At 40.0% G+C, this 24,252-nt stretch overlaps 2 protein-coding genes across 3 annotated transcripts in view; one reads left to right on the top strand and one right to left on the bottom strand.

Annotated features, from left to right (window-relative positions):
• EDAR (ectodysplasin A receptor) overlaps positions 1-24,252 on the top strand; it is a 144,301-nt gene that overhangs the window by 30,205 nt on the left and 89,844 nt on the right. The window lies entirely within an intron of this gene.
• Positions 3,679-21,679, bottom strand: LOC308185395 (E3 SUMO-protein ligase RanBP2-like). The gene is made up of 20 exons (XM_080573401.1): positions 21,373-21,679; positions 19,195-19,262; positions 18,580-18,691; positions 17,447-17,599; positions 16,356-16,586; positions 15,836-15,981; positions 14,331-14,523; positions 13,696-13,786; positions 12,619-12,828; positions 11,146-11,324; positions 10,872-11,047; positions 10,468-10,591; positions 9,960-10,121; positions 9,427-9,564; positions 9,197-9,343; positions 8,569-8,751; positions 8,399-8,482; positions 7,757-7,892; positions 7,498-7,595; positions 3,679-6,954 (listed from the first exon to the last, which is right to left on the bottom strand). Exons 1-20 carry the CDS (start codon positions 21,445-21,447, stop codon positions 3,874-3,876), a joined length of 5,787 nt encoding a protein of 1,928 aa, XP_080429527.1. The 5' UTR covers positions 21,448-21,679; the 3' UTR covers positions 3,679-3,873.

The raw sequence follows: 24,252 nt of genomic DNA, 5'->3' as shown, positions 1-24,252 counted from the left end.
TGCTGAAACTTTTAGTGTTTTAAGAGTAATCTCATAGCTTCACGTTACTGGAATAACAAAATACTGCTATCAGCGTAAAGTTTAACTAGCTTTCCCAGCAAGGACAAATACTATTGCTGATTTTATTATACAATTTCTTCTGCTCTCTCCTTCAACATCAAATTGCCTATTCCACTTTCACTGAATAAACACTAATAATCGAAGGTTAAAGCTAATAATCTCACATCTTTATGCATAATAGAATAGAAGCAAAGAGGAAGGATGCATCAGTTTAAGGGTCACATGTGGAGTTCCTTTCACTTGTTTTTGTTTAGAGGGGTAATTTACAAAGTAAAGGCTTAAGAGAAACACACTGGTTAACTATTAATAAGAATTACCCCATAAGCACATCAATATCCATATATCATCTGTTTCCAAGAATCATTTGATTGCTTTAATAAGTCAGCCCACTTGATAACACAATAACATACTGCACTAGAGGTCTGCACTAAGATAGTCAGCAGAATTTGAAGTGGGCTCTCAAAAGCTCACTGTTCTTTTCATAATAAAATATTCGCCAGCTTTGTGGCACAACGTAGTCAAGGTGGAACCTAAAGCTTCAGCTAGGAATTAATCAGTTCCTGAGGAACACTGATTTTCCTGCTCAAGCATTTTGACATTCATTTCTGCAAAAAGAGACAGGGAGAGAAGATAAATTTAGTGTTCCTAGACATGCCCCGATACTCTGGCACAACTGACATATTAAAATAAAGCTGCTTTTTAAAAGTAGCTTTCCCATTTGTATCTTCCAGCAGAGTAAAAGCAACCTAAGTAGTACTAGAATAAAAGCAGCATTCGAAGTTCTAAGCCCCAGTTCAATTATAAGTGCTTTTGCAGTGTTGCCTGCTCCACATTTGTCCCAGCTGATTAACTTCTAATCAAGGGGAGTCAATCACTTCAGGTTCCTAATATAGCATAGAGAGAAGCTCAAACTCATAGCCAGCAGTCTTATCTCAATAGCTCTTCTGAGCCTGTATAAAGTAAATGCAGTACTGTGTTACAAAGGTAGGCAGGTATGCTGCCTGCTAGCACATGCTTTATTCATTCAGATTAGTTAAGCAAGTGTCTCACTTTGGTTGAGTAAATATAAAAACTGAATAAAACAAACGTCAAGAAGTCAGTTCAGATCAATACACAGGTAAAGTTCTTCACACGTTGATCAAACACTGATTACAATCCCAGCAATCCAAACATCCACTTGAAGTGACAGAACACTTGAGCAACAGAAAGGATTACAATGTGCATTTGCCCTCAGAATATGAAGACTGAGCGAGATGTTCATGGGATCACTTAAATCAGTTTCTACTCAGCCTCTCCACAAGAAAGTTAACTTTGCTTATTTAAAATTGCTGCAAACAGATTAAATGTATTTTCACAGGCTGCGATGAAAACAGTGCCATGCACACATACAGTATATTCCTAAAAGGCTGTTGATTTTGGGATGATACAGCTTTCTACTCGGGGAAAAAAATCCACACAGTTGTTAGTATATGGAAGGAACAGAAAGAGCAATACCGCGCACAACAGTTGGAAGCAGTTTCACTGATGTATTACATTTTTGCTTTTATTTCGTCTTTGATATAAAGATCATGTAGATGTAAATATCTAGCTAGTCACAATAATTGTTTTGTCCCCCCATACATATCAGCGAGTATCTGCTAAATATAAAAATACTGAAGTTTAAAACTTAACACATGCAATTGACTTAACTATGAATTAAAATTGTTAAAATACTTGAGAAAAGCTCATGAGAAGAGCCAAAGAAAAAGCTAAGAAAAAACTAGTTGTTTCGCACCTCAATGGAAAATGACTTATGAGGTTAAATTTCTTTTGAACATTGCCCTAGCAAAACTCAGAAACCATTCCCTGAAAGATGTTCCCCATGAGAAACTCAAATTATATTTATGTAGACTTGAAAAGCTAATTCGGACAGGACTTAAAGTCATTTGCTATTAAGCCAGTCAGAGCTCAAAACCAAAACCAAAACCTACACTGAAGGTAACACCAACTGTAAACAAAGCAAGGTATATAACCATACCCTAGTTATCAGGAAAGCAGAAATGAAGAACTGTCTGAAGTACCAGAAAGGCATATGATTTTTTATTTCATTTCTTTAAAACACCTTCCCTGTTCCCAATATAAAAACAAAATGAATTCAAGGCAGCAAGAGTTCTTGCATTTATGCATTAGCTCAGAATGCTAATTCACTTTATTTTATGGACATTCAATGATGAAAATGAAATCAAATTATTAATAGACTCGTGGATGCCTAAAAACACAGAACATTTGACTCTCAATCAGATATGCAGAAGGTGGACATGAGTTCAGCGTTTGAATAAGAATAGCTTCTCTAGAAATACTAAGCTGGAAAAACGGTGTTTGAAATGACTTTGACAGTTTTTAACAGTCTAAGACACTAACTTTAGAAGACTATCTTGTGCAAGCTACAATAAAAATTTGTTTTTGAAAATTAAACTGCTCTTGCATAACTGCACTAGCTTGAGTATGCTTCCAGCAAGCCTAACTTAGGAGAAGTACTGTTTTTAACATCTTATGATGACACAATCAAGCTGTAAGGTGTAATTTTGGTTAAGGGTTCTGCATGTAAACAAGATGGTTACATCAGCAAAAGCTTTTTGGCTAGCTAAGGTGGACTTCGTATTATACATGAAGCACGTACATGTAAACAGTAGCTAAATTTGGCTCTCTCATCTCTGCCTACGCCTTGTTTTTAAAATTGCAGAAGTTAACATTGATAATAAGGAAACTGAATTAAGCATTTCCAGCACATAACTTGAATATATTTTAAGTTTTACTAGTTAACATGTCTAGAAATCTTCAAGCATATTTCACTGAAGTGGAAGACCTCAGGTGGGAAGAGAGTCACACTTTAAAAATAAAAAAAAGAATATAATTCCTTTACTAAAAGAGAATTTTATAGATGCAGCGTGTGTGTGTTCAGTAAAACTGTGAAGTGCAAGGCAGGTTTCTAAATACCCTTAAAAAGTAAGGCAAACAACAGCCAAAAGCATAAAAAAAGACCATCCATCGTGCTCACACATCAAAGGCATTCTCTTACCTGACAAATACAGTAGTCAGACACAGAATTTTAAGTACTCTCTTCCAGCATGCATGTTAATTGTAAGGATTACTAAGCCAACTGCTGTGCTACAGTTGGGTTACTGTCCATGCCTGCTAAAGTGTTTTTATCACACATTCAGTGCAGCGTGTAAATACCTTTACTGTCAGGTTGCAAGGAAGGTGTGCTTGTCCAAAAGGCCATTGGATTAGATTTAAAAAGGCTAAAATTAAATCCTAAAAAATAAATTGTTTGGATGTAAGTGTTTAACTGTACTTTTAAAGAGGGGAAAACACACTTACCTATGCTTTGGAAGCATTCTGTAGTTATGTGTCACAGTAGGAAAATTCATGTTTAATGCTATACTAGCTTACCGTACTCACCTGAATAAACTGTAGCTAACATCTCTGCCACCACACTTTATTATACTTTAGTTAAGAAACAGTTTGTCTTCATAAATCTGAGACTAGTATGCAAATTATATACTATCATCTGGTTAAACAGTCTTGCAATGGTAGGAAGCAGTGCATGAAATCAAAGAGAAGTACCATACCATTAAAATGCTAGTGTGGTGGTTTTACCCTGCTGGGCAGCTAACCCACCACAACCCCTCCCCTCACTCCCCCCTCCTCAAAAGAAGGGGAGAGAAGAAAGTATGCTGGAAAGAAAAAGAGATATATTATTGAGACAAAAAAAGTTATGTGAGTAGCATTAAGAGATGACTGCTTAGTAAGTTGCATAGCTGAAAAAAATTATTAGTTCAAAGGACGCTCACCTTTTTCCACAATTCTAAATGAGAAGTTGGCGGGCCCATCATGTGTCGAAGTAGCCAAGTTGCATGCCTTGCTGTCTTGAGGCTTCTGCAGTGCACTGGAGCTTCTTGGTCCAGCTACTTCCTTCTGCGATGCTGGAATATTGCCTTCGCCTTTTCTTGGAGAATTAAAGCTGAACCCAAAGAGAGAACCAGTGGCCGAAGTATTTCCAAATGTGAATGTCTTTGACTTTTCATTACTGAAAATGCTCTTGACAGATTCAGATCCGAATACGAACTTCGGAGGAGAAACCACTGTTTTTGTCGGCGTTTCAGATGTGCTCGACACCTCTGAGGCCTCTACAGTTACCTCAGAAGTATCATCGCCATGGCTGAGGTCGGTTCTTTCTCTAGTAGTTTCTTCCAGTACAGCTACAGCATTTTTGCCACATGGAGATTCTTTTGGTGTATTGGCACGAGAATAAAGAGGTGTTATCAGTGTTCCTTTCTCTTGGGCATTCTTTGCTTCATCAAAAATCTGCTTAAATGAGTCTGCCACGTCTTGCTGTTTGAATCGCACAGCTAGAAGCTCGACTTTCCGTTCTCCATCTGCAAAGTTTTCATCATCATTTTTTAAGAAGCCAGCTGCACACTCTTTGGATGGATCATCTTTCTTAGTGGCATTTTTGCTAGGTTCCTGTATGGTAAATTTAAATCCACTTGGAGGCACTGACATGGAAAAGTTAAATCCTTCCTTTGCAGACTTCACTTCAGAATCAGCAGGAATTTGAAACGTAAATGCTGGTGTCTTGCCTTGCTCGGCATGACCTAACTTAAAGCCTTTTCCTAAGAAATCACACTTAAAACCTGTTCCTAGTTGTCCTTTGGCAGGTTCAGATAATTTACTTTTCAAATCAGAAGTAGATGTTGATGAAGCATCACTAACAGAATTACCAGATGGATTTGGTGTTTGACAAGCTACACAGGCTGGTGAAGAACCTTCATTCCTTACAAAACAAGTATTACAATCCCACTGACCTTCCTTTTTAGCAAAAAGCTCCGCAAATGTATTCTTCTGTGGCTTAGTTGCAGTTGCATCAGCAACAGAACTGAAGCTGGTAGCAGGAAGTGCCTGAGCAGTAGACACAGGCACATTTGGTTGACTTTGTGATTTAGGATTCTGGCAAGAATGAGAGTTTTCATCATTGGATTCATTTTGGACTAGGCCTACAGAGCAGTCCCACTGACCTTTTTTAGAAAAAGGAGTTCCTAAGTCATTTTGAATGGTTTTTGGAGCATCTAATACAAATTTAAAAGAAACTTGAGGAGATGCTTCTGTATTCATTTTGCTTGGATTCTGGGAGGCAACAGGTTCATTTCTCACAGAACGGATGCTGCCATCCAACTGACCTTCCTTTTTAGCAAAGGCAGATCCAAGTTTGTCCTGCACAGTGTTACCGGTGGCTTTGAAACTTGGAGCAGATTCAGTTGATGGGGTGCCATGTGTTTGCCACGCATCTGCATTTGGGCTTTGGCACGATACACAATTCTTTGCAGTTGCTTCATTTGGAACTAAGCATACCTTACATTCCCATTGATCCTTCTTCAGGAGTGACTGTCCAAACCCACCAGAAGAAAAGGTTTCCTGAGCTTCCTTTCTGAATGAGAAAGTTGGAAGGGCAGATGCAGTTGGAACAGATTTAAGACTGACTTTGTTACCAGGTTCACTGGTCACTCCATCTTCTGGAAACTGAAATACAGAGTTCAGGGTCCCTGAGGTCGATCCATTAGACTTCTTGATATCCTGACTTGTCGTTTCTTTTGCAGTAGTCTCACTAGTCTGAGCCACAGATGTGTCAACATTTGATCCTAGGGTTTTTAGGATGTTCTGTGACTCCTCAAACTTACTTTTGAAAAGCATTGCTTCCTCTGGTGTTTTAAACCGAATTGCAAGCTGTTCTGGTTTTGGCAACTCGTCTGCATAATCCAAAGCATGCCATACAAATGACCTGTCCGATCCAGCATTTGGAGTTAATTTCATATCAGTATTTATGTAGTGATTTGCACAGATTTTCAGTACTTGGTCCCGTCTCATTAAGAGACGGAATTTGCCAGATACTTTATGCTTCAGTATTTTCACATTTCCAATACCCCTTTCTTTCCATTCCTTAGATTCTGCATCAAAACGGAACAGTTTGGCTCTGTTACAGAAGAATTCTTCTTCATCTTCCTCACCTGTCTTTACTTCAATCTTGTCAGGAAGGGGCACCACTGGATCAAAATGAGGACCATCATCATTCTCATCTCCGAGGGTGCTTCCTCCCTCTGTTTCATGACTTTTATTGGCCAAATCAGAAGTTGAAGTCATAAATAAAGACTTGCTTGGTTCTTGGAAACTAAACATATCACTCCTCTCAAAAGCCAAGTTTTTACGTGCATTCTGTGCCATGCCTTCTGTAAAAGGGATGCCTGAAATATGTTTATTACCGAAGTTGAATACATTTCTTTGACCAGTTGGGTGGCTGTTAACTGGTTTTTGCTCAGCGTATCTATCATCTTGTAAAGGTTTATCAGATGTCAGAAGACCCAAAAGGCTTTCACTGCTGTTAAAAACTGCATTAGCAGGCTGTGTTGTAGCTTGAGGAGAAGAAAAGGTAAAGTCTCCATCATTAGACTTGAAGTTAGTGTTGAATTTAAAAGTTGTTGGTTGACTTGACTGTGCTGGTGTTGGCAGACGTGTTTTTGACCCTTCTACTGTTCCTGGCTGTCCAAATTTAGATTTTGGAAATTCTATCATTTTTGATTCTGCAGATTTTAAAGCTGTTGGTGTGACTGAAGGCTTTGTGAAATAGCCAGGTCCAGGTAGCTGTGGATTTGTGCTTGCCTGTGGAACACTGTAATTATAGTAATCACCAGCCCCACGAGGAGAAATGATCCCAGGACCATCAAAACGCAAAGATGTGCCATATAGGTCTTGGGGAAACACACAAGCAGAAGTGTTTTGCAGAGGTGGTGTATGGATTGTTTGTTGATAAGCATATATATGTTGCTGAGGTGCAAGTCTGTTCATGCCATAGACAGGTGCCTAAAGAAATAGCGGAAGGCAATTACTTTTCTTGTTATGGTGACAGAACAAGGTATTACTATGCTAGAGCCCACGCAGACATGCACTCTTAAAAACAGTGCGTGTTTTAAAGTTAGTTTAGACTTTAACTTATGAGATTGCCTTAAACTGATTATTTTAAATCTTGAATGGCATCTGAAAACAAGCACTGAAGAGGAGCAAAATATGAATGGGCTCTTTGGTGTTTTTGAGGCTCTTTTTTTTTGATAAGCAAAATTCTCCTTTCCTATACTACTTTTGGGAAAAAAATTAAGTGCCATCACACATACCCAGTAGGGGACACGCACTAACACATTTACAGACCAGTTTTGCTGGCCGCTCTGCCTGATCCCCACATTACAAAGAAAAAGCAGAAAGATCAACCATCAGCTACCTCCATTTTAACAAATGCTATCTGTGGAATGCAGTAACTTTCAACTACAAGCAGTCATTCAAGACAAGAATCAAAATCACTCTTTTCTATAGACCAGTAGGAACAGATTGAACGGATACATTCATCCTTACCTTTGTTGGTGTTACATTGGTCGCAGCAGTTCTGAGAAGATACTGAGAGTTATAGGCAGGTGACTGGCTATAGTAAACAGATGGGCCAGTAGTAGCAACTGAAAATGAACACCAGAAGAGTTTATATCCTTTTTTGTAGTTTTGAATGGATTTTCCCGAGATCAGTTTTAGTTATGAACCTTAAAATATTTCTGCAATATTTTAACGAGTCTACCTCAGTTTAGCTAAGTGTTTAATTAAGATTTCAGCAACAACTTACCTGTTAATGGAGCTTCATGAAGATTTTGTGCTCTCTGATAGCTCTCTGACAAAATATCTGTTCCATAGATTTCACCAGGCCAACGAGATGATACATTCGAGTTGGAATTGTTGTGTTTCATTTTTTGCATCTCATTCTATTAAGACAGTGTTTCAATTAAGAGAATGTAAGTGTATAACACTGGTATTTGTAGAAGAAAGCATAAGGAGCGATACCTACCCTAATTACAATCATGTTCAAACTCTGAAAAAAAAATCAAGAGGTGGCTGTTGGAATAATCCAAGATCTGTTCATGCTATACAGCATGCTGGGAGTGTTTTCTAAAGCCAGAAATAAAAGTCCCAGAACCAACTGGATGATACCCAAGCTGATGATAGCAGAACTCTTTCTGCACACACAGTCCTTGGAAGGGTTGCCTCCATACCCCTGCCTGAGTCCTGAATTGGGGTTTTTAGGCAACAAGTTTTACTCTTGCACTCATTTTAGGTAGATGTTTACAAAGATATTTTCACTGAGTTATGTGGTAGCATGAACTAATGTTAGCTTGCTAGGCTAGGATCAGAGTCCTTACTATAACAACAAGATGAGCTGATCTGCATTGAACATGGTGACAAAATTGTTTAACTTTACAAAGTCGTTTACCTTTAAAGCTTCCACTTGCTGACAGATCATTTGAAGTATAGATCTGTGACCTTCTGCCCACTGAGGGGGATTTTTAGGAGAAAACTGGGGAGCAGAAGAAAAGTTCATTTAACCTATTGAATTTTTATTCAAACATAACACTTCCCTAAAATAATAACTGGCTAATGTACCTTGTAGCTCTTAGATGGTGAGACAGAGAAGTTATTAGACAGTGAAGTGGAATATTTCACTTCTGAATCTACAGCTGGTGACAGGTCATTTCCGAAGGCAAGACTTGCCTCTTCATCATTCTCTCCGAGTTCCTGAATCACTGCGTCCAACATTTCCCTCACAGTTTCAACAGATACCGGCAGCTAGAAAGTTATTGGAAATGCAAGTCATGATTGCATTCTTCCTCAGAGAAGGAGACTACGTTCTGATCAGAAATACTGTTTTTTCAGCAAAGCTCCAAATCAAAGTTAATGTAGGAGAACAATTCATGTAAGCTTTAAATTTTATTTGGAAACTGTTAACCTCTGTAAGAAAATAATGGGCAAAAGCTATTTGTTGGCAAAGAAGCTGTCAACCACAGAGTAGTCAGAACACTGCACGATCTGGTATCTTACAGAAGTTTCCCAGAATGTACTAGCCCACTAGAGTTATGCAGGTTATTTGTCATGTGGGAAAAAATAAGTTTAGCTTGCCTTTAAGTAAAGTCTGGTCTAAAAAATCTGACTTGAATGCAAATGGTTTCATTTTAAAATAGTAACATAAACCAATGCATCTCTCGAAACAAGCTTTTAAGCAAGAATTACTTACTTTCTCAGTTACTGACACATCAGAGGAGCTTTCGTCTAAGATCTTCATTAGATAATGCTTGCTTTTAAAAAGACAGACTTTGTGTTCTTCTTGTTCTTCTAGCATCATGGCATCATTCTCAATCTCCTCTGCCTTTCTTTGGAAGATCTAACAATATGCACATTAATTAGAATCAGTCAGAATGCAAGTGAAGAAAAAGCATTTGCGGGTAATGAAATTTATGAACTTACTATAGCAAGATTCCAGTATGAAACGACATTCTTAATAGCTTCAAATGCTAACAAAGCATCATCAGTTCTGCCATCAACTGCATCCAATGTTGCAAATGCTATACGTGCCTCTTCTTCATAGACTGTAACCTGCGAGACCTACAAAGCAAAAGACGAGTCATACTTAACTCGATACTTGGAACAGAAAGTGCATGTGAACGCCACTAAATAATCAGGCAGGCGGAGGTTAATGATATTACTAATTTTTTATTCCTGTAATACAAGGAAAACACTTTTTAAAGAAAGTTGGTAGTAAGGGAGTTCAGTGTCTTCCAATCAAATAGAGTTTTAAAATTAAAAATAAAGTTATAAGGAGAGATTCCCCTGCCTTTAATCAGACATGCAGTTACTACCAAGTATCACTGTTAATGATATTATATTAGTAACACCATAGAGCCGTAGAATGCAAGAAAACCCCAACCAACATACACACACACAATAAATTTTTGTGATATAATCCCTCTTACTTCAATTTTAGATTAATCAATCTGTACCTGGATGTCAAGTCTACGGAAATGTTTGAAGAGAGGATCAGTAGGTTCAGGAATACTTCTCTTCTTTTTGACTACTTCCAGCATAATCAAGACTCTCTTCCAGTAGTAAACACTTCGTCCAATGTATTCCTTCTGGTCATAAAAGGAGTTAAGGCTAATACCCTGTTGAAGAAAAGGGAATAAAAGCAGGTCATCTCAACAAATTCAAACCCATTGCTATTCATACATATTGTTCTCTGAAGCAATTAGTATCTTCTCTAATACTTGTGACAAACCTCAGGCGACCTCTCTACAGAGCTATGTAACATACAGGTAGAAAATACCACTACAGTTAAAAGTAGCATTAAGAGAGTAGTGAGGGATAGAGAACTCACTAGGGCGACTATAGCAAGTAACTTATCTGGCAAAATTAACCACAGTTCTCTCATCTGATTTTATCTACTGTTTAGTTCACAAAATAAGAGAAAAAACATCAGATTATACATATTTTAAAATAATTTTAGCTTACGGTTTTTTGCAGTGTTTTTGCCCAGTATATAATTAAGGCAGGTTGAAGGCCATGTTTATCCAGTGCTCGCAGAGTACTTATTCCATGCTGTACTACAAGCCTCGGTTTTACTGATGTTTCTGGCCTACATATCAGAAGAAATATTCCACAGTTAGTATTCTTTTTTTTTTTCATCTTTTTTAGTCCTAACCTACATCTAGCTTAAAAATGCATTATTAGAAATGAAAACCCCATTTTTAGAAAGTTCTTAAGTGTCTCAAGCCCCTCCAGCAGTAAGACTTCAATGTCCAAAATACATCAAGAAAAATGAATTTTACACACAATCTATGGGGATCAATTCATGACACCCTTGCAGAAGCTACTAAAAACTCGTTTCGAATATTTCCAAACTTAAAAAGCCTTACATTATTTTTCTGTGCGTAATAGTACGAACGGCATCCCACCAGGCTCTTTGCTTTTCAGTATAGAGCTGCTTGCACACTGCCAATGGTAAGAACTGAGGCTGATGTGCACTGTAGTGAGCGTTAAACTTCTCTTGCAATTCTAAGTTGCTAGTGAATACCACTCCAAGCAGAAATACCTGTTTTTGTAAAAATAAAAGATAAATAAATAAAAAGTATTAGATACCAAAACTCTTAAATTGTATAGTACATTTAAGAACATGGAAAATTTACTTACTTCAAGGTCTAACAGGCAAATGGATTCAGGAGCATCTGTCTCTAGTCTTGATGTTTCTTGGGGCAAGTGAAAAAGTTGTTTTAGCCATCTGCGCACTGGGGGTAACACTGACATTAAGATCCACTGCAAACAAAGCCACACGAGGTGCTGGAGACTACCACGGTGCATTCGAACAGCACCTATGCAAAAACAAAGTTGTAGGAAGTTAATATCTGCATCCTAGTTAGGAAGACTAACATCTGATCGAAGCCGGGTTTCGTTATATGAAAAGTAGAGTTTTAGTATATATATCACACTGAAGGAGCTTCCTAGCAATCTCTTCCCATCTTTTTGCCTCCATCTAAGTTGGAAATAAGCATTTTAAAAGTAAGATGTAGCATTCTTGAAGTGATTTTGGCATCTATTTATATTATATAAATAGCTTTCGAAGAAGCAGCATCTACTTCATAGGAGTGCACAAGCCAAATGTATTAATACTTTAGCTTTTCTGTCAAAGCAAAGAATGGAGATAACATTTCCACTGAAGTACATAAGAATTTTAAATTTTAAACTCTTCATTTTGAGGCAGCAGGTTAAACTAATGCATTAAACAGAAGTACTGCAGCTTTTCTAGTTCTGTAATGCTCGTGAAATCTCTATCTTCAGCAATGTTAAATGTTAAAATAGCTTGAACACTTAATTTCTAACTTAAAGCCAGACTTTTTTTTGCAATTATGTTTTTGCACTTATTTCTTTAACAGGGAAAATCTTTAGCCTGCATGCAACATGCACAGACCTTCGTTGTTTTAAAATACATAACAAAAAACACTACAAATAAACTGCTTATGAGAGGTTGTGGTAGTATAAGCTTTATTTTAGCTATTTAAGATAAAGGACTGTAAGCCTTATTGTCTAAAATTACTTAACAGAGAGTTAGGTAGTACACAGAAAAGATTTAACAGCCTAAAAGTTTCTAAAAATTATCAGCTAGGTAAAAAAACTACTAGTACTCTAACCTTGTTACACCAAAATTCAAAGCCAGACTTCATCATCAAGTCAAGTTCAAAAGTAAGAAGTTTTTACTAGTTTGCAATTCTTCCTAAAGTTACCTTATTTTTGTGCCCGTAACCTGTATTCATAGGTTACATAGGAAGAGAGACCTGCCTTCCCATTGACACTTATCGATGTACAAACACAAAGAACTAAACAGGCAGCAGCAAATGAAAATGGATCAGAACAGACTAGAAAACACAGAAAGGATAGAAGTAGGGAAGTATGTGACAAATTCTTAAGAACCAGGCATAACAATACTGCTTCTCAGCAACATGTTACAGCATAAATTGAAACTCCTTACGTATCACTCTTTTGGAGTAATTAGGGCAACACTGAACAGCTAGTATGGCTGTCTCTTACTGCAATATGAAGTATTTCTAGAAGACTCTCTGGTACAGACAGTCATGTTTATGCTGAGTTTCAGAAAGTAACACCTCTTACCAAGATCGTATTTATGAAGTTCCTCTTGCACTGGTGCTTGCATACTGACATTTCCAATATCATCCGTACCAAGGAAAGACCTCTCTCTGGAAGCTCCATTCTCAAAGAGACAACCAAACAGCACAGATGAACCGCTTTTGTTTGCAAAAGATTCCACAACCTCTTTCAGGAAGTCTTCTTTGCCATGGCTCAATTTCAGCAGCATATGACCTAGAAGACAAAAATATCACTTCACATAGATAAACAGTGAACTTAATCAAGGAAAGTAGTATTTGATACAGTGGGCTGTTCTTGCTACGGAAGGCTGAGAATCAAGATTTCCCCTTATGAAACCCACAAATTGGTAAGTTATATTCTCCCTGTAATTAGGTCAGTGTTTCAGCACATAGGCTTTCCAAGCCTTTAGTGACACCAGTCCCAAGGCATTTGTTTTCCTGGACAACTGGATTTACAAAGACTGTTTTTTTTTAAATTATTGTTCTAGGGGCATTGCAACTGTATTCAAAAATAAGCAGCTGTAATACAAGTTGGAGTTGATCTTATCAAAATCCATTCTGGAACAATTCAACCTGATGTTTACTGTTCTGTTGTTTTTTCTTGTTTGTTTTCATCTAGGGGCTATAGAGCATGTAGATTGAAAGCCTGCCTAAGCTTAGCAACAGAAACAGCAAACCTGATGAACAAATAAGGGAATGGAAAGGATGGAGCAACAATAGTATTTTATGCTTGGGCTAACAATACTTGTAAACTTGTAAAATAGAATCAGCAGGCAGAAAGCATTTTCAGATTAGGAAATGCTAAAAAGTTCAATTCTACCTCAGTGTCCTTGAGATAAAAAGAAGAAAAAGCTCACTTGAAAAGAAAGAATGAAGTCTACCACCATGCTGAAGAGGAGGAAGAAAACATTAGATGTCAGGATCAAACTACTGTTTTGCATTTCATATGGAGTCAGAATCCAGAGAGTATTATTGCATTTCAAGACACAAAGTGTATTCTTTAACAAGAGTTACTTGATTCTTAAAGTAGCTATTCATAAGACTGAAACGTAACTAAGGGATTTTAATTATTTTTCATTACCAGACTGGCTTTTCCGATCACAGGCCAACATTTCCAGGGTATCTTGTCCAGTATGCTCCTCTTTTATTAGGTTTGACTTTGGTTTAGGAACCTGGTGAAGAATTGTTATAGCTTCTTTACTATACAAAGCAGATCACTTAAATTAGTCTCAAAAATTAGGAAACAAGCACAAGAAAACTTAAGAAAAAGAGCATCAATTCTGAAGGTACTATATAACACATCCCTTGAAAAATATGAGGTGGGCAACTGTATCTTTTGCAAATAGCACACAATAGCACACCTTTTTAGTTCTGCTGTCTACGCAAGAATAAGGGAGTTACTCAGTTCATCCTCTTCCCTCCCTACACCAATAAATTTACTATTCATTATGTTTTCAGCTGTATTGCAGAAAAGAACAGACTGTGGGAAACACACTCATTAGCCTTTAAGAGTCAATTTACTTTTGACAAGAAAAGCAGTTGATGATACACTTTTATTCTAGTGATGCCATTTGAAATCTTTTAAAGAATTGTGGAATAATAAGATTTGGTGAGGAGGGAGTCTTACAAACACTAGTTAATTTTCAGAATACAAATGTTTAACAGAGCATTCCAAGAACTGCATCAACTAAAGGCATACACTGAAAAACAACTTACCTGGAAACTTATCATGTAACACAGTGCTGCCAGTTCACACGCCTCTTTCCACTGTGCCTCACTGTGCTGAGCCATTTTCAGTAGCAAAGTTCCAGCATGCATGTATAACTGTCCTTTCACTTCGATGAAGGTATGAGACAACTCGTCAGTCCCACTCACATAGGTTTTCACTGAGTGAAGCACACCATCAAGACTAAAATGTAGAAAAGACTCATTCTGAGCAAAGTCCTGGTAAAAGCTATAGCACGTTTGGGGACAACGTTATTTAACTGTGAATCAAGTAACTTGATGAGTCAACTAGAAGGCAGAATAACCGTCTCAAACTCCCAAAGCTCTCAACTTTGTTTATTGAAGTAAAATTCACTTCACTTACCAAAAGGACAGACCAAAATACAGTTAGACTGGTTCTTCCAAATAAGAGGTACCGCAGCAATCTGAATAGCTGCAGGCCAGTAAATAGTCTCCACTCAGGAGTGGCTTTCCAATAAACAGTCAACACTTTCAGTAACCTGACAAAACTATAATAGCTGTTAGCGTTGCCATGATCTAGAAGTGCTTCAGATCTAGGTACCCTGAAGGACTCTAACGAAATGTTAGAAGAACAACCACACGTTTATGGTCAATGTTCGGGGGGGGACATATTTGGACATTACCTATTCCTCAACCATTGCCTGTATTGCTTCATATACTCATTCAAGAAGAGCAGACTGAAGAACATTGTTTTAAAAAAGGTAACAATCATCACTTAAGCGAGAAACAAAGCTATGTCAATAGAAGTTAGTGACAAAGGGAATCACAGAATTGTAGGGGTTGGAAGGGACCCCGAGAGATCATTGAGCCCAACCCCCCTGCCAAAGCAGGTTCCCTCAAGCAAATTGCACAGGTAGGCGTCCAGATGGGTCTTGAATATCTCCAGAGAAGGTAAAAGAAAGAAGAGAAGGTAGATCTAAGGGAACATGGCTCTTCACCAACAAATTGGCTACAAACATTGTTTTGTACTACTTCAGCTGTGACACAGATGGTACGCCTTGAAACCAGCTAGCCCTGAAACACTATCCAGTTTTCTCTGAAGGTGAATGTTCTTACTGCAGGCAGCTTCCTCCCTTCCAATTATATTATATGCCTAAAATTCTTCATTATTTCAACATGTGTTGTGTTAACTTGACCAGGACAAAGCTGATATACAAGCATCTGGGAAATTTTAATGAGATAGTTGCTGAGGTACAGAACATTCTCTTACTGAATGGCAAAAAGGTAATTGACCCAAGATAATATTGGGTCTTCCCCATGGTTATGTGCTGACTACTCAAACAAGGCTTATAGCTTGGGGCTCAAGCCTATTAGGAACCTTTCTTTATTCTAAAACAGAGAGTCTCCTCTCCCATCCACAAACTGGTTACACAGTGAAATTGAAGCCTGGTAGATGTTCTGTGACCTAGAAAAATACATGCAATTCATAGAGGTTTTTTTGTTTTGCTTTAAATACAGAAAAGGTAAAACTATACCTTTTGAGTGCGCCTCTGCATTCTTGAACATCTCTAGAAGATAGCATCACTTTAAGAAAGCTGCAATAGGCCAGCAGATAGTCTTTCTTGATAGTTCTCCAATTACTTTTATCAGACTCCAAGTCTTGTACAGATTCCAGATATTCCTAAAGAAGAAGGTTCAGAGGATAAGGAACAGTCATCCTTCCATAAAGGCAAAGACAGTACTTCTCCAAAACAAATCACTATCATTTACTGCATAATCTATTTCCACTACTGAGACATTCACCAACAGCAAAATTCCAGGGAACTATTTGCCTGAACAGTTTGGTCCCTGAAATTAGAAACTAAACAACTCTGTAACATTTAACTCTAGGAAGGAAACTCCAAGGAAGTACTTTGTAATTTGAGTGGTTTCACTAATTTGCATTTGAAGGAGTTAAATCACTTGAGAAATAGCTGTCAGTGTAATGAACTAAGAGACACAAGCTAGTTTAAATGATATGGAAGATTATCACAATATCAAAATATGATTACACACCTCAAATGTCTCTATGACACAGGAGCACCATTCCAAGCTCGACTGCAAAGGTATTTTCTTCTTTGCCTCCTGACAATGGAAAACAGCGTCTCTCAGCCTATTATTTGAGCGGTACAGTGCAACAAGTCTGATGTTAACGTAGATATCATCTGGTCTTGCATAGAGCTCTGCTTGAATAAGGTCAAAAAGTTGATTCCATCCATCTTCACCTTTACAATCCAGCAACTGCTCCTATTGAACATGAAGGCAACACGTTAATATTTCGTCTTGCATGTGGGCCTTTTCAACAACTGCATTAAGAGACAATTCTCTTGCCTCCACCACACAGACTACATTACTTAAACTATTAAAGCTGAAAAGCTTCCAGTTATTACAAAGTTTGAAGAAATACTCAAACATTTAAAATACAAAAAAAACACAACAATTTGCCTCTTATGGATGGTATGTTCAGCTTGTGAAACCATTTGCTTCAAAGACAGCATACCCTGACACAGAATAGCCTGTCTGAAACAAGCATCTTAAGACTAGGTGTCATTGCTGCTGTGCTACACAAAACTAATACCTGTGCAAAAGTGAGATTGTGTGACTGAAGGCATTTACACAGTAATTGAGAATTAGAGCGTTCCTTACTTTATGCTGTTTTTAATCCAAATTAAAAAAACAAAAAAGCAGCGTAGAGAGCAAGGAAGTCTGAGTTCTCAGGCCTGCCACCTTCCTGCCAGTCACACAATAAATAGAGAACTGCCTACCTAGTCTTAACTTTTTGGATGTGACTACTAACATGATTTCCCTGCATTTTTGAAGACTGTCAACCCTGAAACCTTGAGAAGCGTATGAGAGCCTGCAGCTGCAGTTTTCTTGAAAGCTAGACAGAAGTGTCAAACAGCAAAGAAATTAACATTTCTTTAAATAGAAGAATAAATTCTAGAAGAATTAAATCTAAAGAATATTAATTCCATTAGATTTAATACTCAAGATTCTAAAATAATTTAGCCAGGAAGTTTTACATGAGATGACACGGGAAAAGTGCTCCAGTCAGATACTAGAAGCTTCTTTAAGTCACAGAACAGAGGTTGGAAATTGGCATTTACCTTCAACTTGTAAACAGCAGGGCTTCCAGGAAACACCTTAGCAGCTTTTTCAACCCAGTATTTTGTTCTTTCATCAGTGATGTCATTATTGCACGGTAACTCCGCTATCTTCAGCACTAGATCTTTCTGTGCTGGGTTCAAATCCACAGAGCGCTAGTTTTCCCCATGCACACACACGGAAAAAAAGTCAGGAAAAAAAGGTAACTTGATCTTGCAATCCACACAGAACAGGAAAGAATTACACCACTCGTTGAAAAGACACAGGTATTCAAATTAGACAGATCTATTAGTAAATACTTTCTGAATACATTAAGAAAGACCTCAGTTTCTAAACTTATCACTAGTTTACAGCACCCAGATACATCTGCTGCAACTCAAAAGAGCAAAAATTCAGAAAAGAAAAGATTTAGAAGAGCAAAAATGCAAAAGCCAGCTATTCTGCCCCTACCACCAGCTATACGCAGGCAGCTGGACTCTTAAGTACCTTTAGTCTAACTCCATATGGACACTTTTGAAGAAAGATATAATTAAGTCACACACTAAGACAAGCTGGGATGTATTGGCAGCAAAACTGTTGAGCACATCCTCTCCCTCCCTAAAACCTGAACAAAGGCATTCTGATGGTGAATTTCTCATTGGGCAAGCATATAAATGTAAATTATGTTTGCCCTGCCCCATCTCACTCCCCCCCCCGCCCCCAAACCCAAACAAAACCCAAAAAAAAGCAATAAATACAAACAACTAGAAAACACCCTAGGTCTAGTCTTCCAGTAGCAACTAGATTACTGCTGTCATCAGAGCCCCTGCTAGGGAATTCGACAGCAGTCACAGATCCTTAGTCCAAAGGGCAACGTACGATATGGAAAGAATTTAATAGCAGGTAGCACGAAGACCCAGTCTAGGTCACAAAAGAATCAACTTAAAAAAAATACTGCTGAAGCAAATCATGTCAAATGAAGAATCCCCTCTGCAGTACATCATATACGCATTTGGCAACGGAAAGCATACATATTACACTTTTTCCACAAATATGTTTTCTTTTATGCATTTAAGAAATGTCCAGAACTGCATGATTTTAAAAGTCCCTTTGCAATGGATTAAAGCAGGACATTGGAGGTCAGTGGAGTGTTTACCTTGTAACATCCAAAAGCCTTTTCAGTGTTGCCCTCAGCTTCATAAATTTGTCCAAGAAATCTGTGTGCTTTCGGATCTCTCTCTTGCACACTGAGGTATGTATACATGTACCTACAGAACAGGAAAAAAAAAAGGATCAATATTCCTCAATAATATGAGTCTCTCTGTCCTCCCCCCCAGCCTCCATAGAACTGAAGCAGGAATTTAACATGTGACACAGGAAATGCAGTCATGGTTGGTTCTAGATACCTGGTCTGGACCTTAAAGTACAGAACAACATTATTTTTACATGTACAGATGCTACTTATTTGCCAGCAAGTATTGGTGTTTATTAAAAAAAAGAAACTCTAACTGTAATAACTTCACAGAAACTGTAATAACTTCATAATACAGTGGAATAAAAGCCATTTCAAACGGTAAGTTTTTCAATATCACATAGATATTTATCTAAGTTGCTGTTTTATAAAGATTTAAACAGCATCTGATACCCATGTCTACTGCTACCTTAAAGCAGCATGATAGTGATCTTGATTTCTCCAGTCTACTTCATATTCATTTAGCTTTTCTATTATGCTTTAGAGAACAGAATAACAGCATACATCAACGTGTGTTACCTTTTAGCAAGATCATACTCTTTGACGTCAAAATACAGCTTAGCAAAAAGGAATCCTTTCAACGATTTCTGAAGGGGAAAACACACGACAAGCACGTTTTAGACGTACAACACTTTTAAAGTAATTGAATAGGAAGACCCTTCTAATACTTTTGAGAGACTGAATTTGATAACTAGTTATCAGCTCCAGTCCGTTCCTCATATCCAAAGCTTTGTTTTTGAAAGATGTGGGATTTGGAAAACAATGTTTTTCCAGTAACCGGCGAAGGCTACTAACGTGAAATTGAGGTTACTGGTGAAGCAAGCAACAAGCCTTAATACTTGTAACAGCTCATAAACACTTCTGACTAAAGAGTGTAGAAGAATGGAGTCAGCTACATTTAACGTACAGGTTTTTTTTCCCCAATGTAACAAGGTTGCAAAACGAATCCCTAAATCTGATAGACTAAACAAGAAGATGCTATTTAGTCCTGCTCTAGTACATGTCACATACAACTGTTTAAATATAGGTAGACAATGCTTTCTCCTCAACTAAGAAATCCCACTTACTCTCAGTTTATATACAAAATGCATTGATGCATTAATTTATTTCTGATGTTACCAGTCTGAGATAACTTGAACACACTTGTTCTGGGGATGAAAGGTGAAAGTTATTTATGGAGGAATAAAACAGGGAAACGAAAGTGGAAAAAAAAGGCAAAACAGAAGACTGAGCAAGCAAGAGGGCAAGATGGCAGAAGCACGGGCAGGAGGAAATGAGTCAAAGGAATGAGCTATGAAACTACAAAGTCACAAGCAAAAACTTCAAGGTAGAAGCTAGATAACATGTATTTAAAATCTGAGCTCCCAACATCAGATCAAAAGCAGGTTTTGTTTGTGAACTCCAAAATACTGGAGGTAGTTAGGTCTACGGTGCAAAACGTTAAACAACTGTCTACATTCTAAACACACTCAAACTGCCAGTCTTCACCCCTCTCCCACCCTGAAGTTATCTACGTAAAACTTTAAAAAGTGAATTTAAATGAAAGCAGGCCTCCTAGTCTTCAGTCCATATTTTCAGGTATCACAAAGACGCACTGACATGCCAGAGTGGAGTCAAACTTGACACCTTGTATACAGGGATGAAAAGAAACCTCAAAATAAACGCTTGCAGCCTTGTAAGACCCTTCCCTCTGAAATCAACACAACAAGGAAACCAGTAACTATTTCCACCGTGGACTGTGCGACACAGTCAGTTGTAAACATCGCTCAAAAGTCAAAACTAAATGCATCCAGTGGCCTTGAGCACAAGAAAAGGAGAGGAAATGTTTTTTGTTGAGTCCACCAGAAATATCAAAACTGTGGAAAAGTATCTGTGAGTCTGGCAGCGATGCACTTGACACCGTCTAATCTAAACAGCACCCAAGTCGAATAAACAAAGTCACAGGACAATTTTGTTGCTGTTGGGAAAGGCACAAACGATGGTGTACACAGGCCCTGCATGCAGTCCCTAACGTATAATGGTTAGCTCGGGCACATTCAGGCTGCTAAATATTCTGCCTCTGCGATAAAACCAATTCAGAGCAGCAGAACGGCATCTTTCAGGATTAGGGCCCCATGAATTGCATCAGTCGGCTGAGACCTGCGTAGCATTTTCCAGCTATAATAGGAACGCTTGGAGTTTTTCACCCCTGTGCCCGGCTAGTGACAGAGAGCAGAGCCGTTTTCTCCCGGCTCTCCCTCCCTCGACGCTGCCGCTTCACGAAGCGGCCGCCCAGAAATATTAACCGCGCCGCACGTAAAGGAAACTGAAAGTTTAAGGCGGCGTGCTGCCTATCTGTGAGTTCAGTTTCTGAAGGGAAGTAACGCCGGGAAGTTAGGAACCAGGGGCCCACAAACCCGAACGGCTCTGTAACTCCCGGCGGGCTCCTCCTACAGCAAACCCAGGGCTCACCGGCCGGAGGAAAGACCCGCGACGTTTCCCGTGAGGAAACCCCTTTTCCCTCGCACCGGCCTCGAGGAAAACCCTGCTAAAAACCCCCTCCCGTCCGTGAAGCGCCGCGGGGCAGGGGTAGCCCCAACCCCCCCCCCAACCCCCCCCCCGAAGCCGGCCACCCCAACCCCAACCCTCAGCCAAGCCAACCGGGGCCCCGGCCGCCTCTCCCCCCCGGGCCAAGGGAAACGGCGACGCCTCACTCACCTCTCTCAGCGAAGGCGCAGCGGCCTGCAAGGTGGCGACATAGCGCTCCACCTCGGCCTTGCTGCGCCTCAACATGGCGGCCGCGGCGGCGCCGAGCCCGGCCGGGCTCTGCTCCGCGCCGCGCCGCTCCCGGCGGGGGCACCCGCCGCGTAGCGCGTACGCCCCACCTTGGGCACGCTGCGCACGCTGCGCACGCTACATACGTTCCCGCGCGCCCCTGCGGCGCCCGCCCTGCGGAGGGTGCGCAGGAGCCGCCGCGCGTTACGCAAACTTCCCCCCGCGCGCCCTACGGCGCCCGCCCCCCGTGAATGCGCAGAAGCTGTCGCCACAGTGAGGGGCGGGGCGCTGGGTGGGGCCACCCCGCCTGCAGCGCATGCGCGGGGCTGGCGGCCGGCCGTTGGGGGCGGCAGTTGGGGGCGGTCGTTGGGGTTCCGTGACGGGGCGTTAGGAAATGAGTTTGGAAATGGCCCTTCAGAAATCAGCTGGGAGCAGCTGTTAAGATGAGCAGGCTGCAAAGCTTGAGACAGGAGGTTTAAACTATTTTTATTATTATTTTTTTTTAAGCCGTAAGGCAGTTGCCCCATGGCTTAATTCCCAGCAGGAGCCCGCTTGCTGGAGGTGCCCAGCTCACTTTTCTGCAAGTTCCAGTCACTTTGGTCAAAATGTGGCCACTGGGCTGTCCCTGAGTCGTGTGATACCTCTGTGAATATCTCTTCATTAAAAATTCATCCCCTTCTCAGTCTCTAGCAACCCATTGACATACACAAGTTTCCTGCTACACCTAAGCACTACCGACATCTCCACAACTCCTACCATCTTTGCAGGAAAAATCAAGTATCCACCTTGTTTCTGTAAGGAGATCAGCAGCAGCCACCTAACACCCTAACCCTAGTTAACCAGAGCTAACCCTCTCTTTTATTATTTGCTCTATTAATGGTGATTTCTTTACACATTGGCTCTAATTCCATAAGAAGAATTAGCGTGTTTTTTTTTTCCCTCTGCTTTTTAAATGACTGGGGTTACAAGCAGTTTGTCAACACCTGCCAGGCTGAGGATTAGAAGTCTTAGCGCTGGTGCAGAGGAGAATCCGAGAGCTGGCTTGGGAGTCACTGGAGGAAATTTTTGCTTTTCATCATGGGGAGGCGTGTGAAATTGCCTTCATACAGACAAGGTCGAGTGCCTTGACGCTGGTCGGCATCTCTGTGGAATTAGCACCACGTTGTCCCCAGTGGTTGCAACACCAGGAAGGTAGCCCACCAGACAGGCCAGCAGTTGACCGGCTCTAGTGCTAACCTTGCAACCAGACCATACTCAGCTTGGCTCACTACACATCTTGATACCTTGGTAGGAACTGAGCTCAGGATTTGCCACTGCTGGAGGCAGAAAGGCTTTAGGCTCAGCTCCTTCCCCCTACAGCTACATCCATTGGGCTTTCTGAAGCGCTCCCTACTGTTATTCTAAGCAGGAGCTTCAAAAGGAATCTCTCTTGCTCATGCATGATTGATCCCATGCAGTAAAAAGGGGGCAAAGCTGAGGCATCCGTTCCTAAATCCCAGGCCCACAGCCTCCTTTGAGAGACCTAGTAGGGGTCAAGGTTCAAAAAAACAGTAATAAACTCAGCCTCTTTAAAGAAAGCACGTCCAGCTATGTGAAATATTTATAATACTGACAGACCAGGAAGTAAGCTTCAGCACTAGACCTGTAATTGTCCAGGTTAATTGTCTAATTGCTAGCTCCCTCCCTGTTTTGCACTGCTTTTAATAATGCTCTTGATGACAAAATCCATGGGTATTATTTCAATGATAGTTCACTCCAAAGACAGCTCCCAAGGGAGCAGTGTGAATTTGGGCAACCCTCCACTGGAGAGAGGGCTCCAATAATAAGAATAGAAGAAAAAAAAAAAAAACACCTGGAGGGTGATTAAACACTGTGACATACTGCCTACAGAGGCTTGTGAGATCTTCCTTGGAGATACTCAAAACTTGGCTGGGTAAGACTTTCGGTGTTGGTGCAGCTTTTAAGTTAGACCTGCTTTGAGCAGAGGTTTGGACTACCTGGCCTCTAGCGGCCCCATCCTTCAGAAATATTTCTGTGACGCAGCAGGCTTTGAACCCCTGAACCCTTGCATGCTCTTAGTGCTACACAGTGGGGTCTGAAACACATACACTGGTGTTAATGACACAGAGGCCACGACCTTGGTGCTACTGCACCAGAGCGCAGTCTTCATGATCAAGAACTTGGAAACAGCAAAAAACATTGACTTCAGGTCACAGGGTTACCGCAGAGCCTGCAGGAGGCGCAAACGAGGCTGCCGTGTGCTGGGTGGATATAACCACGCAAGGCAGGCCATGCCTCTCGGGGTCAGGGACTGTTTCCACCCCACTCTTTGAGCAGTAGGGCTGTGCATGCTCTCAGTGGAGCGTGAAAAAACTAGAAGAACTGAATTACAATTTAAAGGACGTATTGCTGAGAGTGGTCTCCTGGATCCATTGCATAGTCCAAAATCCCAACGGTGTTATCAGGCTAGTTATATAAACTTTTTTTTTGGGGGGGGAGAGGACTTCTTGTCATGAACACAATAAGGACTGCATTCAGCTACTGAACTGTTACTGTACTGAATAAATATATACAATAATAACAATAAAAAATACCTTACCTAGCACTAAACTGTAGGTTTGAGGTGAAAGCCGCATTACATTGAAAACAGGAGAGAAAAATGTGGTAGGAAGGTATGCATTTTAAACTCAGACAAGGTATTTTCTTTAGGAAAACCTAGTGACTGTGCCGATTCAGAAAACAGCCAGAAGAACCAAGTTGTTCGTTATGAAACAAACCGCAGTTTCTTTCTTAAACCTAAAAACTAAAGTGCATACGTAGGTT

Source organism: Anser brachyrhynchus, assembly GCF_964034855.1.
Source record: "Anser brachyrhynchus genome assembly, chromosome: 1".
Lineage (NCBI taxonomy): Eukaryota > Metazoa > Chordata > Aves > Anseriformes > Anatidae > Anser > Anser brachyrhynchus.
This window is presented reverse-complemented; position numbering and strand designations above follow the sequence as displayed.

Coding starts and splice junctions, on each gene's coding strand:
- LOC308185395 (XM_080573401.1), bottom strand. CDS start 21,447: ATGTTGAGGCGCAGCAAGGCCGAGGTGGAGCGCTATGTCGCCACCTTG. Junction 14,524..15,835: donor TGCAGAGGCGCACTCAAAAG/GTATAGTTTTAC, acceptor TCTACATTTTAG/TCTTGATGGTGTGCTTCACT. Junction 9,565..9,959: donor TCCGTAGACTTGACATCCAG/GTACAGATTGAT, acceptor TTTGCTTTGTAG/GTCTCGCAGGTTACAGTCTA.